The 14,540-nt window shown below is 32.4% G+C and overlaps 1 protein-coding gene across 6 annotated transcripts in view; it reads left to right on the top strand.

The window, feature by feature from the left end:
* The window catches only part of SNF4Agamma (SNF4/AMP-activated protein kinase gamma subunit), a 172,485-nt gene that overhangs the window by 144,639 nt on the left and 13,306 nt on the right, over window positions 1-14,540 (top strand). For 3 of the 6 annotated variants that reach the window (XM_070110779.1, XM_036377791.2, XM_014247938.3), the window contains 2 exons: window positions 6,593-6,726; window positions 13,715-13,763. In XM_070110779.1, coding sequence (XP_069966880.1) covers window positions 6,593-6,726; window positions 13,715-13,763 — 183 coding nt within the window. Of the gene's footprint in view, window positions 1-3,767; window positions 5,162-5,372; window positions 5,579-5,645; window positions 6,244-6,592; window positions 6,727-10,817; window positions 11,785-13,714; window positions 13,764-14,540 lie in introns of those variants that run through there. The other 3 variants (XM_014247935.3, XM_036377792.2, XM_036377793.2) reach the window with 2 other exon arrangements.

Below are 14,540 nucleotides of genomic sequence, written 5' to 3'. Positions count from 1 at the left end.
CTTTTATAAACTATTTTCAAATTTTAGAAATTCAAAAAAATAATTGTCTTGTACTTATATTTGACCGAGCTTCTTTGCATCAAATTAAGCTGTAAAAGTAAAATTAAAGTAAAAATTAACTTATGCATAATTTTAAAAAATCGAGCAAAAATTTATTTAAATACTCTTGAACTTTTTTATATGAATTTTCCTTTCAAGCTTAAAGCGTAAGCAAATTAATAGAGAATTATCATAATATTTTAAGCTAAAAATAGTATACGCGTTTAAACGTAATAATAAACTCAAAATAATAAATCTAAACTTCTACAAAATAACTTAAGCCAATTTATGTATTACGTGTGCTGCAACATCAATTTAGCATTTATGGCTTATTAATTCAGATTTATTGCATTGTGTAATATTTAATGTTATCAACTTGTAAGTTCTCGTATATACAGTTATGCATGTATACGAAAAACCACACAGCCTGCCACACAACGAACTCCGGCAAACGCGTAGCATCGCCGCAGCCAAGAAGCGCTATAGTCTGATAACAGCTTCTATTATCAAACCCGCTGCTGCTGGTGTCCGCCTTACGCTATAGGCTGTGCCCCTGCTGCTTATCAGCTGTATGTATTGGCTATTATTATTGCTTTTTAGAGAACATTTGGTTTTTATTATAAGACGAAGCATAAGACTTATTGAAACCAAAATAGATATTGGTAAAAAAAAAACTTACGATTAATATTCGTTTAATTGAATATGTATACATATCAGCAGGGTGAAGCTAAAATATATAAAATAGAATAAGCTTCGTTGCAGCTTCCATTTATTTCGCTGCAATCGTGCGTAGAGACCGTTAAATATGTGTTGTGCTTAACCGACAGCACTAAAACTACGTACATTTTACAATATACATACAGACATATGTACAATAAATATTTATATTATATTTTTTATAAAGATCGAGCATGTCTATTAGCGCAGCAGTTCACGTTTAAAACGCTAATTTTTATTAAATATTTGTTCACAATTATTATACGATTGCTAATCAGCATTTCTTTCTTCGACATAACACAGCGTAATAATATTATAATTACCTACAAATAACAACAAATTATAGGAAATTCGCTTAACCGATGTTTGCTTCCCTTGATTACTCAACATGTTCCGATCAAACATTGAGCTTTTGCTGCGTATGATATCACACCTAAGAACCAGTGTTATTCGCGTGTTCCTAGAAAAAATGCGAAGTAGGTCAGCGCAAGTGTACACATACAGGCACAAGGCCATTTGTCACGCAGTGTTTGTGTAGTGGCCTTTTCATGCTTGTTGTACGTTTTTTTGCTATGCTTTTCGGTGCTTTCTGAATAAAAATAGGGATAACGTGCATCCATACTCACAAACAATTCGCTTAACTCGCTATCTCTCTGTTTATTATTATTCATATATTTCGTTTGACGCACGTGACAGTTAACACTTGAGGGAGTTTTGAGCAAAAACACAATTTTTTTTGTGAAATATTGTGTAAGCTTGTGCGGTTGTTGGTATAAAAAATGATTTAAATGTTAATAAGCAAAGCAATAAAATTTACGGTGCACACCAGCAAAACCGAACGAAGTAGCTATCTGTCAATAAATAAATAAAAATATCATATTTATCAAAAAAAATTAATAAATAGATTGGTATACATATACTTGTATGTAAGTTAATACATCTGTAAACAACATGCTCACACATTTCTTTGGAGAGTGCTTCTCAACTTATATTTGTGTGCAGATAAGCCTTTTATATACTCGTACACATAAACATATGTATGTACATTAGGGTGGGTAAAAAAACGAATCTTTTTTCCGTTTTTGTAGATATTTTTTCAAGTAGTTGGAAACGCAATTTCAATTTTTTGATCAGACAATAAAAAAAAATTGAAAACTGTAAGACAGAGGACCTTCCCGTTACAATTAAGAGCTCATGTTTGGAGAAACTTTCTTAAAAGTGTTTAAGAAATTATTTTTTCGAGTACCAAGCGAAAACAAAATATTCGTTTATTTTGTACACCCTAAGGTACATATGAATGTATATGCAAACATAATTCAAGATGTTTCGACAAATAAAACATCTGAACATTGTATTTTTAGCTAATTTTTTATTTTTTAATATTATTTATTTTGATATTACTTTTTTTATATACTTATTCGGCCAGACAGAAAGGCAGGCGTGCGTGATTTGCTACACGAGCGCATTTTTCGCGAAATCAGGCAGGTATACAGTAGCGCCGCCGCATGCCAACAGCGTCAGCAGTGCGATTCTGTCATCTTCATAAACAATTGCTAATTTATAGTTGCTTTTTACCATTCAACAATAAAAATATATGTTTGTATATTATTTAATAGTGCATTACTCAAGGCCTTCGTAGCCATACAGCTATGATGCAATAAAAATAAATAATGAAATTTTAAATTTGGCTTTACGCATAGCACTAAAAAAAACAATTGGTCATTTATTAAGAGTTTAGTTCGTGTGATTACGCGCTAACGATTTATTTTTGTTTTTTATGCTCCAAAAACTAGGTCAAGTACAGGGGAGTTCCAGAGTTAAAGAGTGTTGATAAGAAGTGGATTGTTCGAAATATAATAAGTTGATAATAAATATAAGTTATATACGGAAAAATTGTAAATATGATTAAATAAAAATAAAAACCAATGCAACAACTATTACGTTAAGGAAACGAGTTTCGTAATCGCTTGAATCATACGCTACCAAGTCTTATTTTATATTATCATTTGTTCAATAATATCAAATATTCACTTGGCATATACTCAGATTGCATTGTCTTGATATGAAGATGACAGCTACCAGCTATCAATAGTCGCCACTAATGTACAATTAACTTTGTTGTAATACAATCGGGGCACAAGAAGAAAGTAATGCTTCCTCAACTACAAAGTAATTATAATTAGACGCTAGTAGATGTGATTTTAACTGCTTTATATTCCTATAAACGTTGTGTAGGTTACATATGTATGTATATATATTAGTATTTATGAAAAGCACTTATGCACTTGAGGTTCCTAGGAGAAGTCGATTCTCACAACATTCTCACAACGTTCTTAGTGTAGTAATAGCCATAAGATGTGTGTAAGGTGCTGCTTTTTAATATTGATGTATTTATAGTATGTACTTACATATGTATGTAGAGTTTAATTGCCTATACGCTATTATATTTCTATTCATCGAGCTTATTGAGCTTACATTTTCAATAATTAATTCGTTATAAGAGTTGCCTTCTCGGAGAAATTATGTCGGTTTTAGAGAAATACACTTTTTTGTTGCAACATAATTTGAAAAAAATATATTTATTTCATTGGTTTATAATCTAAGTCTTAGTTATAATAATACAATTTATATTCAAGACATGTTTATACATTTACTGTGTTTTTGAAATACTTTATCCTTTTACTATATTTATCTTTATCTTTTTAACTTTTTTAGGATTATTTTGTTTTAATTAATTTCATAATATTTTATTTTATATCACATAAGTTTTTAATGTATTTTATAACACTTTTCAAAACAATTAAAACGCATGTTACAAATATAGTTCACTGTAGAAAATAATATTATTTATCTTGAGTCATATAAATGTACTCATACATGTCCAGACAGCGGCAAACAAATTCGCCACACAGTGAGAGATAGAGAGCGAGCGGGAATGTGTAGTGTACGAGAGTACAAAAGAAATTATCACAAACAATTTTATGTTGTCTACAGCTTTGACTTACTTACAGGTCGTTCAACTATCAGTTTGACAACTGCAACGCGCATAACTAAATATACAACAACAATAACCCCAAAACATTGTTGGAGTATTTGTAACAGCAATAACAAAAAAACTTACATTGGTGCTCGGGTGGGTGCAGTGTAACAACAACATTGCGTTGCTCATGTTCTATCAAATGTGTGCATAGCAGTTGCAGTTTTACAAAAGCAACACATCAGCAAAGCCAGCGCGTCGACAACGACGTCGACTGCTGCATTGGCAGCGAGCGAGAATTTGCTCGTGTTGGCATTGAGTGTGCCAAATGTAATAGAAAAGGTAAAAGTAAAAACTAAAATTGTTGCACAAGTGGGTATTACAACAACAAGCAAGAGAGAGCAGTGCATGCGTGCACACAACTTTAAATTGGCGAGTATTTGCTGTTACCTATGTAAAGAGCAAAAATGAACTTTAGAATGCAACAACGTGCTTATGTAAAGAGTGAGAGAGAGTTTTAGTGCTGCTTTTATTTGTGCATTGTGTTTTTGTAATCGGATGCCGGCTTCTTACAACACTTTGCTATCTGTGATAATTTAACGAGTGGGTGACCGGCAAGACGACGTTCACATTGCAACACCATCAAGGGCAGTAACAAAAACTACACAAAGTGTGTATTGCAGTGGATAATGAGAATTGATTTTTTCTGTACATACTCAAATGCTAAGTTTAAAATTGCAGCAACAACAAGTGCAAAAGTGTAAAAAACGACTGTAGTGTGACCGACATTGGCCGTCAACCTGTCAGCAACTGATTTAAAGTTGTGAGAAAAACGTGTTGCAATTCATTTGATTGAACGTTTATAGCAAGGAAATCGAGAACAATAACAATATGTGACTGTAAAGAAGCAAAAACAAAGCGTCGAAAAGAACAAAAGCTACTAAAAGCAAAAACAATTATTTTATGTGTGATTTTATATATTTATAACTCGTCGTAATAATATATAATAAAATTTAGTTGCTGCTATAATCTCATTACAACGCTGCATTGAGTGATTTAATATAATTTACTCGTGAAATTTTATTGAAAATACGCATACCGCCGAAATTGTGATTTATAAATATTAATTAACGCATTATATACACCTATATAAAAAACAACAAAAATAAATATCAATACATATAAATATGCATGGCATAACGCATTTATATCGGCAGCATGCTGTCGAAAAACAATTGAGCGTAGATAGCGCTTGCAGCACTCATCATAACCACCATAACAACCATTCACCTTTTGCTGCACGTAGCAGTTATCCACGTGACAGCATCAGTTACGATAGTAATGATGACACAAATCGTTTGCATAGCGTTGATTCGGGCAGCAGTTCAGGTTCATCGACCAACTCCAAATCACCGAATTGGTCACAAGGTAAGCTACATAGTTAAAGAAGTACGGGAAGAAAGTGAAAGCTTTAATTAAAAAGAGTTTCGACATTTATGAAGAAAAAGACAAAGATATTTTCAAATAATTTAGCAAATAATACAAAATATTGAAGCATCTTCTTTTTACTCCATGTTTATCGCTCGATTTATTTTAATTGATTAAAAAAAAATCCGTTTTAATGCTGAACGTATTCCAGAAAAGGTAATTGAAAAGTTGGTGCTGTCATCCAGTCCGCAACCCGTACCCGAAGGCAGCAAATCGCTCAACAATCACTACCGCAACTCGCCATCGAACGCCAGCAACATGACACGCAGTTCCTATGATAGCTATAACAACAGTTTCAAGCGTACCTGTTCGAAACGTAACTACTTCGATCGATCTCACAGTCCTGCCGTATATGCTGTAAGCAACACCAAAACTACACATTTTTTTCGAAACAATCCATACTAAAATGTAATCCAATTCATAGAGCCTACGCCGTTACCCGAACGATTATGGTGGTTCACCGCCGGTGCATGCCACACAGGGTGGCTACTTTCCACATGATCTCGATGATATCTACGAATCGCAGGGCGATCACCAGTACTTTACGTATACGGGTGCAAGCAGCGCACGCACACCGGAACGTCCGAGCATTAATTCAATATTTCACCGAGTGGGCGCCGCCTGCACATCGCTGGACGATTATGTCGGACAGACAAGTCACTCAACCGAAAATGGTGGTAGTGGCACGGCTTCGTCATATAAACATCGTTTCGATAATAGCAGTTTTGCGAAGAGTTTGAGCACGAATGAGGATAGTGATAACTCATTGCCGCGCGAACACAAGAAATCCAAGGATCATCACTCCATACATGAGATGTTGAAGCAATTCTCGAAGAAAGTGCATATTTGGCCACGTAAATCGCATGACACGAATAGTGTTTGCACTTCGCCGTTGAATGATCCCCAAGAGAACTTTCGTACACGTTCGAAGAGTTTGGATGTGAATACGTTGAGTCGACCCAATCGGATATTGGAGGACTGTGGTGCGACATATAAAATCTATGAGAAGATTGTAAAAGAAGGTAAATTATAGGTGGATTCATCGATAAATATAGGTGGTTTACTGATTTAAGGCGTAAAAAAATGTTTTATTTAAAAATGTGAAAGGCTAAGTAAGAAATATGACGTTAGCTTAATCAGCTATATATATTATCTATAGTTTCTGATTAACACCTTTCGATGCACATCAAATTAAATGTCATATACGAACATATCTCTATTTCACGCGCTAGGAATACATAATTTGTTTTGCGATTTTATTTTTACTGCGGGTTTAAGCCACGCTGTTACTTGTTGTAAATTTGCTTAGTATAGGAATGTAATTTCAACAAGCAAAAAACTAATATAACTCTCATATTTTCTTGTAATTAGGTGCTCATATGCGTCGCGCCTCAGCCGATTTGGAGAAACGGCGTGCTTCTTTGGGTGCAGCTAGTCGAGGCTTACGTGGTGATGGTACATTAGATCCTCATCACGCCGCCATTTTGTTCCGTGATTCCAGAGGGGTAAGTGACAAAAACTATTATTTATTTATGTGCATACGTATGTATGAATTTTCGGTTTTTCGATCAATTTTTTAGGCTTAAATCGTAGTTATTAAATAGTGATACTCAAACTGTTAGCCGCGAGCAAAAATTTAGTTTAAGAAACGTGATTAGCGAGAACGGCAATGAAATTAAAATTGTAATCTTGGCGCCTGTCATGCGCTTAACCCTCAATTCCCGGCATTTGCTGAAATGTGTCCTACCCCAAGTATTAGCGCACACTCAAGGTCATTTTAGTCTTATAATCGTTAGAAGAGCGTAAAACTAGACAAATACTTTTACAGAGAGCACATATGGCCGAAAAGAAAGTAGCATTACCGCGTCACTACTCCCAACATACTGTTGTTGTTTTTCTTTTCAACTACACAATTCAACTTGATTGCGCGGTTTTCTTTTCTCTTCATATTCTAAATACATTCACAGAGAAGGAAACCCCTATTTACATGTGCCTGTTTATAATTTTTTGTTTTGCGTCATTGAAAAGCTTTCAATCGTAAAAAGCTAGCGAACTTCATTCGCCTTGAACTTTTAGTAAATTTAGTGAGCTTAATCATTGCACAGGGTGACAATAAGCTCCGTAGTTTATTTAGTGTACAACAACTTAAAGCTTCTACTTTTATATCAATACCGCCAATATTTTGCCTTACGTTATTTTTAATATTATATATTCAGTTGAATTTAATTAATAATTTTTAGCAAAAAAAAACAAAAATTAAATGTGTTATTTCAGTGAAAATAATTATAAAACTCGAAAAATGCAATAGCAAATTGAAAAAGAAAAAATTTATTAAAAACAAGTATAAAGCTTACGACTAAGTATATTTTCTTCCTTCTAAATAATAATACTAAAGTAAAATCGTAATACTGATCAAGATAAAAACAAAATTGCTAAGTATGAGATATGAACCATCAAATTTCACAAATTGTTGAAAGTCATTACTGTTACACTCATGACTCGTACGAATATACTTATAACTATGGTTATATTTCGAATCAACATCCCAATTTCTATTGCCTTTAATTTTTATGAGGTTTACCTTGGTGTGCTAAGCCTTCGCTTGCTGTCGTAAGCATAGAACTTGACTCTGTGATTTTTAATTTGCGCACAGTCTTATCCAAAACCGCCTATTATGAATGAATGTCTATTGACTTTGATAATTAAATTTATTTCTTTACTCATTTCACAATTGTGACGGCAAACAAAACATTTAACATTATAAAAAACGACAAAAGCATCTTTGTTTAGCAGTATTAAACAATAAGTGCCCAAAATAAATGTGTGTTGATTGTAGATAAGTTTTATGTTGCCGCAGAATTGGACGAAAAATTTGCTTTGAAGTATAAAATTCAATTAAGCACCATGTTTGCTAATTTACAATGCATAATGAAAATAGAAATATTTAAATAACAGCTTTAACTGTAATAAAATAATAAAAATTAGGTAATTTTATAAAAACAAATATGTAATTAATATATAAAATTTTAAAACTGAGATCATGAAATACATAATAAAAGCATTAAAATTGTTCGAAAATCAAATAATCACTGATAAACTTTAAAAATTAAAAATTATACACTTGCCAGTCAAGTTCCGCACTAATATATCCAAAATTGCATAACTATACAGACAATATAAAAATGAAGATAGTAGAAACAGCAAAAAAACCTCTAAAAAAAGAATAATGGAATATACAAAAAAACAAAATCCTTTAATTCAATATTGATAAGAATTTAATTTTAATTTTTAACTACAATAACAAACTAGCAATGCCTACGTGAATTTGCCTATGTTGTGCTTTTGCGATGATTCCAAAGAGCAAAAATCAGCATTAGCAAGAATAAAGCAATTTTTATTCTTAGTTTGTGTTTAATACACGCATATACATATGTATATATGTATGTATGTCTGTATAAATGCGCATGCATTTGCATATAATTTTGATTATTTGACTAAGTTACTTTTGAGTCATTCAAGAAAACACGTCACAGCACAAAATACTACTACATGCCATACAAATATTTTCCTATTCTTTGAACTTCTTACTCGCCTAACTTGGTTCGACTGTATATTATGCGCGTACATATGTATGTATGTATCTAAATTGCCTTCATTATCAAATAAAACGGCAATAGAAGTTGTTGGTTTTTTCACATTCTCAGCATTACTACCAATAGCTTTTTATTTTTCAATATCGCTATAGGTGAGTTAATCAAATTTTATACTGTTTACTTACCAAGTACCTCTACGTTAGGTACAAGTACTTTACAGCATTTTTGTGTGCGATAAAAACAATTAATGCTTATACATATTTTTATTTCCCTTCTCAGAAACCTGTTTGTTTTCTTCCCACTTCATAACAACAAAAGCGAACACATACACATATATTCATTATGTTTGGTGTATGTATGTGTAATTAAAATTGCTAGTTTTCTCTCACCGCTTCATAACTCTATGAGTAAATATGACAACCGCAATAAAACTTGGTCAGCTATTATTCAAGTGTCCACCTTTAATTCATTCGGTTTATTTAGTCACTTTCCAAATGCCTTAAAAGTTCGCTTAAACTGTTATTAACGTCTTAGCACACCAAACAATTGTTACTGTATTGGTTGGATTTACTGCACAATTTTATTGTAGTGGTGTTAATCCCTCATCCACCAATTGTTGTCGCTTTGGCCATCATCCAGCTGTTTGCACGATCGCATGACTTAATTTTTTTTCTTGTGCAATTGGTTAGTTCATACGCTCATTCCCTAAAGATTCGCTCACTCACTGGAATTGATGAGCGTCTAAATTTGTATGGTTTTTCTCACATGTCGATTCGTTGGATTTTGTTTACTCGCTGCGTTAGATTGTTTGTTGTTTTATTATTTACTCGATAAGTGATGGTTTCTGCACTGCTTCCAAATACACGGGTTTATGCTCTATAAAATCAACAACAGCAACAAACCAAACAACAACAACAACAAAGCAAAGAAACGATAAGGTAATTGCTTTTGCAGCTAGTTCGCTGGATCGCTGTTGCAGCGAGTTACCATAGTCAAGCAGTTTCCAGTGATGATTACAAGCGTAAGGTTGTGTTTTTCTATGTTTTTCTAGAGGGATCGCTGGTTGACTAACGGAGTGAAAACGTTCAAAAAAATTGATTTTTTGCTTATATGATTTGGCAATTTTGCCTAAAAAAACTTGAAGTGAAGAGTTCGAAAGCAAAAAGTGCAAACAGGTTAATAAAATAGTGGAAAATGTTTGAAATAAATATGTATATGCAGGCATTTACGAATGTTTTACATTTACTATTTCCATACACTTATTCATATGAGTGTGCGTGCAGGTATGCTCGTACATAAGTACATAAACGTACAAATATAAGTGTACTTAAATGGAAGAAATTTCTTTACACATGATTTCGTAATATGACATAATTAGTCCGTATTTTTTAAATATATATATTTTTTGTTTTAAATAACAAACTAAACAAATTAATCCATACTTGGATATGAATAAGAATTGAACCACTGAAAACCATAGTAAAAAAGTTTAGATTGAAGTGAAAACAAAGATAATACTAATGAGTTGAGCTATACTTAATTTTTTTTGTTTTACTACGCCTAAAATATGAATGATTTACTGCTTGGTATGGAGTGCATTTATTATTTTTTTTTATTAATTATATTTTATAAATAAGCGCTTGTGTGTAAAGAAAACGTGGTTAAAGTTACATTTTTGGAGAAATAACCAAAAAAAAAATTATGAAAAATAATTATAATTTTCATAAAAATGTATGTAAATATAAAATGTATACATAAAATTAAAAACATATAATAATAATAAAAAAGTGCAGTGCCAATATACTTACATATAGATATATTTTAAATATAATCAAATAATTTCAAAAATATTTAAATCAATTGTCTGTTAATTGTTTCTATTTGAATACATTTCAAAACGAAAACACCGACAGTTAAATGCTTTTATCAATATCGTGATCCAATTATTTTAATACCGACCTTAAACTCAAAAAAGTTTTAAAGTGCATATCAAAGACGAACAAATTAATATATAATAATTCGCAAATCAAGTTATTAAAAAAGCAACTTTTTATAAAGTGTATAAACTGAAAAGTTGATTTCAACTAAAAAATAGTTATATACAAATACATACATACATACATACGTACATATACATATAGTATATCAACAATGTTTCGTCGTCGCTCTGTCGTCGAGTCACCGCTCCGTCCACCACCACCCGAGATACGTGTCAATCATTTGCCTGTCACCGATTACTGCACAGCATCCACAAAAAAGTCAGCATTAATTCGCGCTGCATTGCAACAGCGCGCGAAAGGTCGCTCGCTCAGCAATTCGCCAATAAATCGCAAGAAAAAATTTCATCATTTACCCATACTCTTAGATGATGAAGCCGGTGAGGCGACGCTTGGCGGTGACGAACATGCCATAGGTGGCTACGACTATGAAAATGGTGGTGACAACAGCGTCGACTACCTCGGTGCCCATACAGCGGATATAGCAGACGGTGCACGGCATTCACGACATCACGTTAGCCGACGCGACCACACACGAAATCTAAATAGTTTTGGGAATAGTTTGGGTACAACGCGTTATAATCGTTTGGTCACAGGCCTTCCGACAATGGCGACAAGCATACAAAGTGGGCAGCGGTTGCAACAACAACAACAACAACAGTACGAATCAGCATTGCGTACAAAACAGTATCAACAACAGCAACAAGAACAAAAGGCACAACAAAAGTCGCGTTTACATCATCCACTTGTAAGAGACAGACGCGAATCGATTGCCACCAGCCGACCTACGGCCAGCACAGAACGCTCACCAGTACGAGAATGTATACTTGTGCGACGACGCAGTGATTTCACCGATCGTGAATATCAAGAATATTTACGACAGTGTAAAAAGCAGGAATACGAACAGCAATACCCAGAGCAGTACCCCCAAAAGCAGACACATTTGCACCCACACTTTACGAGAGCAGAGCATGTAAGTTAACTCGGTGGTGTGCCCTTTTTGTGCCAACTTCCGCACCAAATTGGTCTCAAGTTTGAATATACCGTGTAGTTGTACATATGTACATATATAGTATGGGAGAGGCAAGTTTAGCACGTTTTTAAATACCAACCTTCAATCTAACATGAGCCTAGTAAGAATATATAAACCTTTATATGAACGGTTTATATTTCGTTATGTGGTATTTTACATACTTTTCTAGACGAGTTCGCTGAATATTTGAAACTTGTTTAATAAAAATGTAAAGGAAAATTATTTAATGGATCTACTTTAGTCTCCAACCAACCTTCAAAACACCGGCTCCATAAATATTGTTTTACGTCAAGCACAATTTCGCACTTCTATCATCTCTTATTGATTTGCTCATTATACGGTTTTCTAGGTAATTTTCATTTTCTTTGTAATCGTGTTAAGTTTGTTATTACTTTTTTAATTCCTCTCTAACTCTTGACTACACGTCAACGTACACCGGCTTGTCTCTATGCGAATACTTGTATGTTATAGCATCTCTCTCTGCGTCTGGCGTTTTACGCTTTATTATTGCTCATTGTGTAGTTATTCCGGTCATGTGTATACAAGCAATTATAGTATGTAGTTAGGAAAATAAAAATTATTTCTTTCATACATATGTATATGACTGACGGACATATAATATGGTATACGATATGCTTTTATTTGGATGTACGCTGAAAAAGTATGTCTGATTTCCCTGTTGTGAATGGAAGCGCGTTCATGAAGTCATTGAATGGAATTCAGTGCAGCGGTAAACCTTGAATATAAATCTGCATCTAACAAAACATCGGTTTTGCACTGCGTTAGTGAAAAATGTTTTAGGATTAGTTTTTGCATTGAACTGTATGGTGTAAAAAATTTGCTACCGTCGTATCTTATACAAATTTTTGAAGTTGAAGTCAGAATTTTCATTCGAAGTTGCAAAAAAAAAGTGTGGAACAGCTATAAATAAAAAATTAAGGAAAAAAACATTTATTTATTTTAATGGTTGTTTCCAAAGTAGATCAATGTATGCTAATTTGAATATTATATTCAATCTGAATACAATATTGTTGTTATTATTGTAGCAATAAACGTTTCCAAAATTTTTCTAGAATGCTGCCGACTTGGGAATTTTTGGAATAATAAAAGTGCGGATCCATTTCGGTTATGTAGAACCGACTGCCGTTGACATGGAGCTAAAGACATTCTTTAAGCCCCTTTAATAATAATATATATATAAATACCATATATTTGGCAGTGAACTCTTAAACTTTCTATATACGAATTATCTAAAAACAACAAACAGTTTAAAACTTTAAAATTGTATTAGTAGCTATAAATACACGAATTTTCGCATTAATTTGCAACGCATGTTCACTACTATTTTGTTAAAAATGCCATGTAAGTTTTATGTTCGAACTTCGTCAGCGCAATATTTGCTTTTAGTTTTTAGCATATAAATATTAATTAAGTACTAATACTTAAAATTTGTTAATTTAATTATAAGGCATTTCAACTGAGTGTTTCAACATTTATCGGGTTGAAGCAAGCAGTTTTTAAGTGGTTAGGAAAAATTTTCTGACGTTAGAGGAGTCAATATTTGCAAATATGTATGTATTTGAAGTAATTTCTGAACAACACAAAACGTAAAGAAATAAACGTTAAGTGCTAAAATGTCAGAAATACATTTTATAGCATAACAGTAAAAGCATATTTGTGCAATTAAGTGATTAATGTAGAAAAGTTAAAGTATGCTAGGATTTAAAAATTGATTTCTCTTTTCGAAAAAGAATTCTAGAAAAAAAGGTAATTGTCAAAACTTTTGCGCTCGAAAAACACGAAAAAAATATTTTAAATCATTTTAAATTTTTACTATTCACTGGATAATCTATTTTTACTTGTTTTTTAGTTGCCGGTCGCTGATCCATTTCTGGAAAAAGTAAACCTCTCCGATTTTGGTAAGTTCAACAAAAAATTGAATAATTTAATGTTCATACATATGTATGTATAAAAATTCGTACACAAACACAATGCCATTGTGTATCTAGCGAAATATTTATTTTATAATTAGCACACTTCCGTAGAAACGCAGAAACGGTTAATAAAATAAAAAGTAACTAAAAAAATATAAAAATTTAAAACTTTAAAATTGCTAATAAGTTTTAAAACAAAAAAACAATCAACCAAAATCGTTACAATATTTGTATAATTAAGATATATACATATGTACATACATGGTATAGCTATAAATAAGGGAATGTATTCATTACACCATCTACCAACAGCTGTAGATAGAATCTGTTTAATATAAGCAACAAAAAAATATTATATCTATTTCATAATCATGTGAATTAATTTACAAATTAAACTTTAACAAATTAATTTTTTATGCTTTAACATATTTTATTATTTATTTCATATTTTACGCTGGCACATTGTCAAAATGCCAAGTATCGGCACACTTCTTAAATTGATACATACTTCTTGTATATATACATGTAGCTTTTGTTGTAAGGCATTTTTTTAAACATGCTTATCGCCAAATATATGTGTTTGCCACTCCTTCAAAAAAAAAAACAATAAATATATCGGCTACGGATTAACCATTGGCAGCGACGGAAATTCTTTGACTTGTGTCGACAACTGACAGTGAATAGCTTACATTAATCAGGCTGCCGAACGAAACGTCGCATATAAATAAAATTTTTCATACTCGAAATATTTTAATAATTTCA

Source organism: Bactrocera oleae, chromosome 2 (assembly GCF_042242935.1).
Source record: "Bactrocera oleae isolate idBacOlea1 chromosome 2, idBacOlea1, whole genome shotgun sequence".
NCBI lineage: Eukaryota > Metazoa > Arthropoda > Insecta > Diptera > Tephritidae > Bactrocera > Bactrocera oleae.
This window is presented reverse-complemented; position numbering and strand designations above follow the sequence as displayed.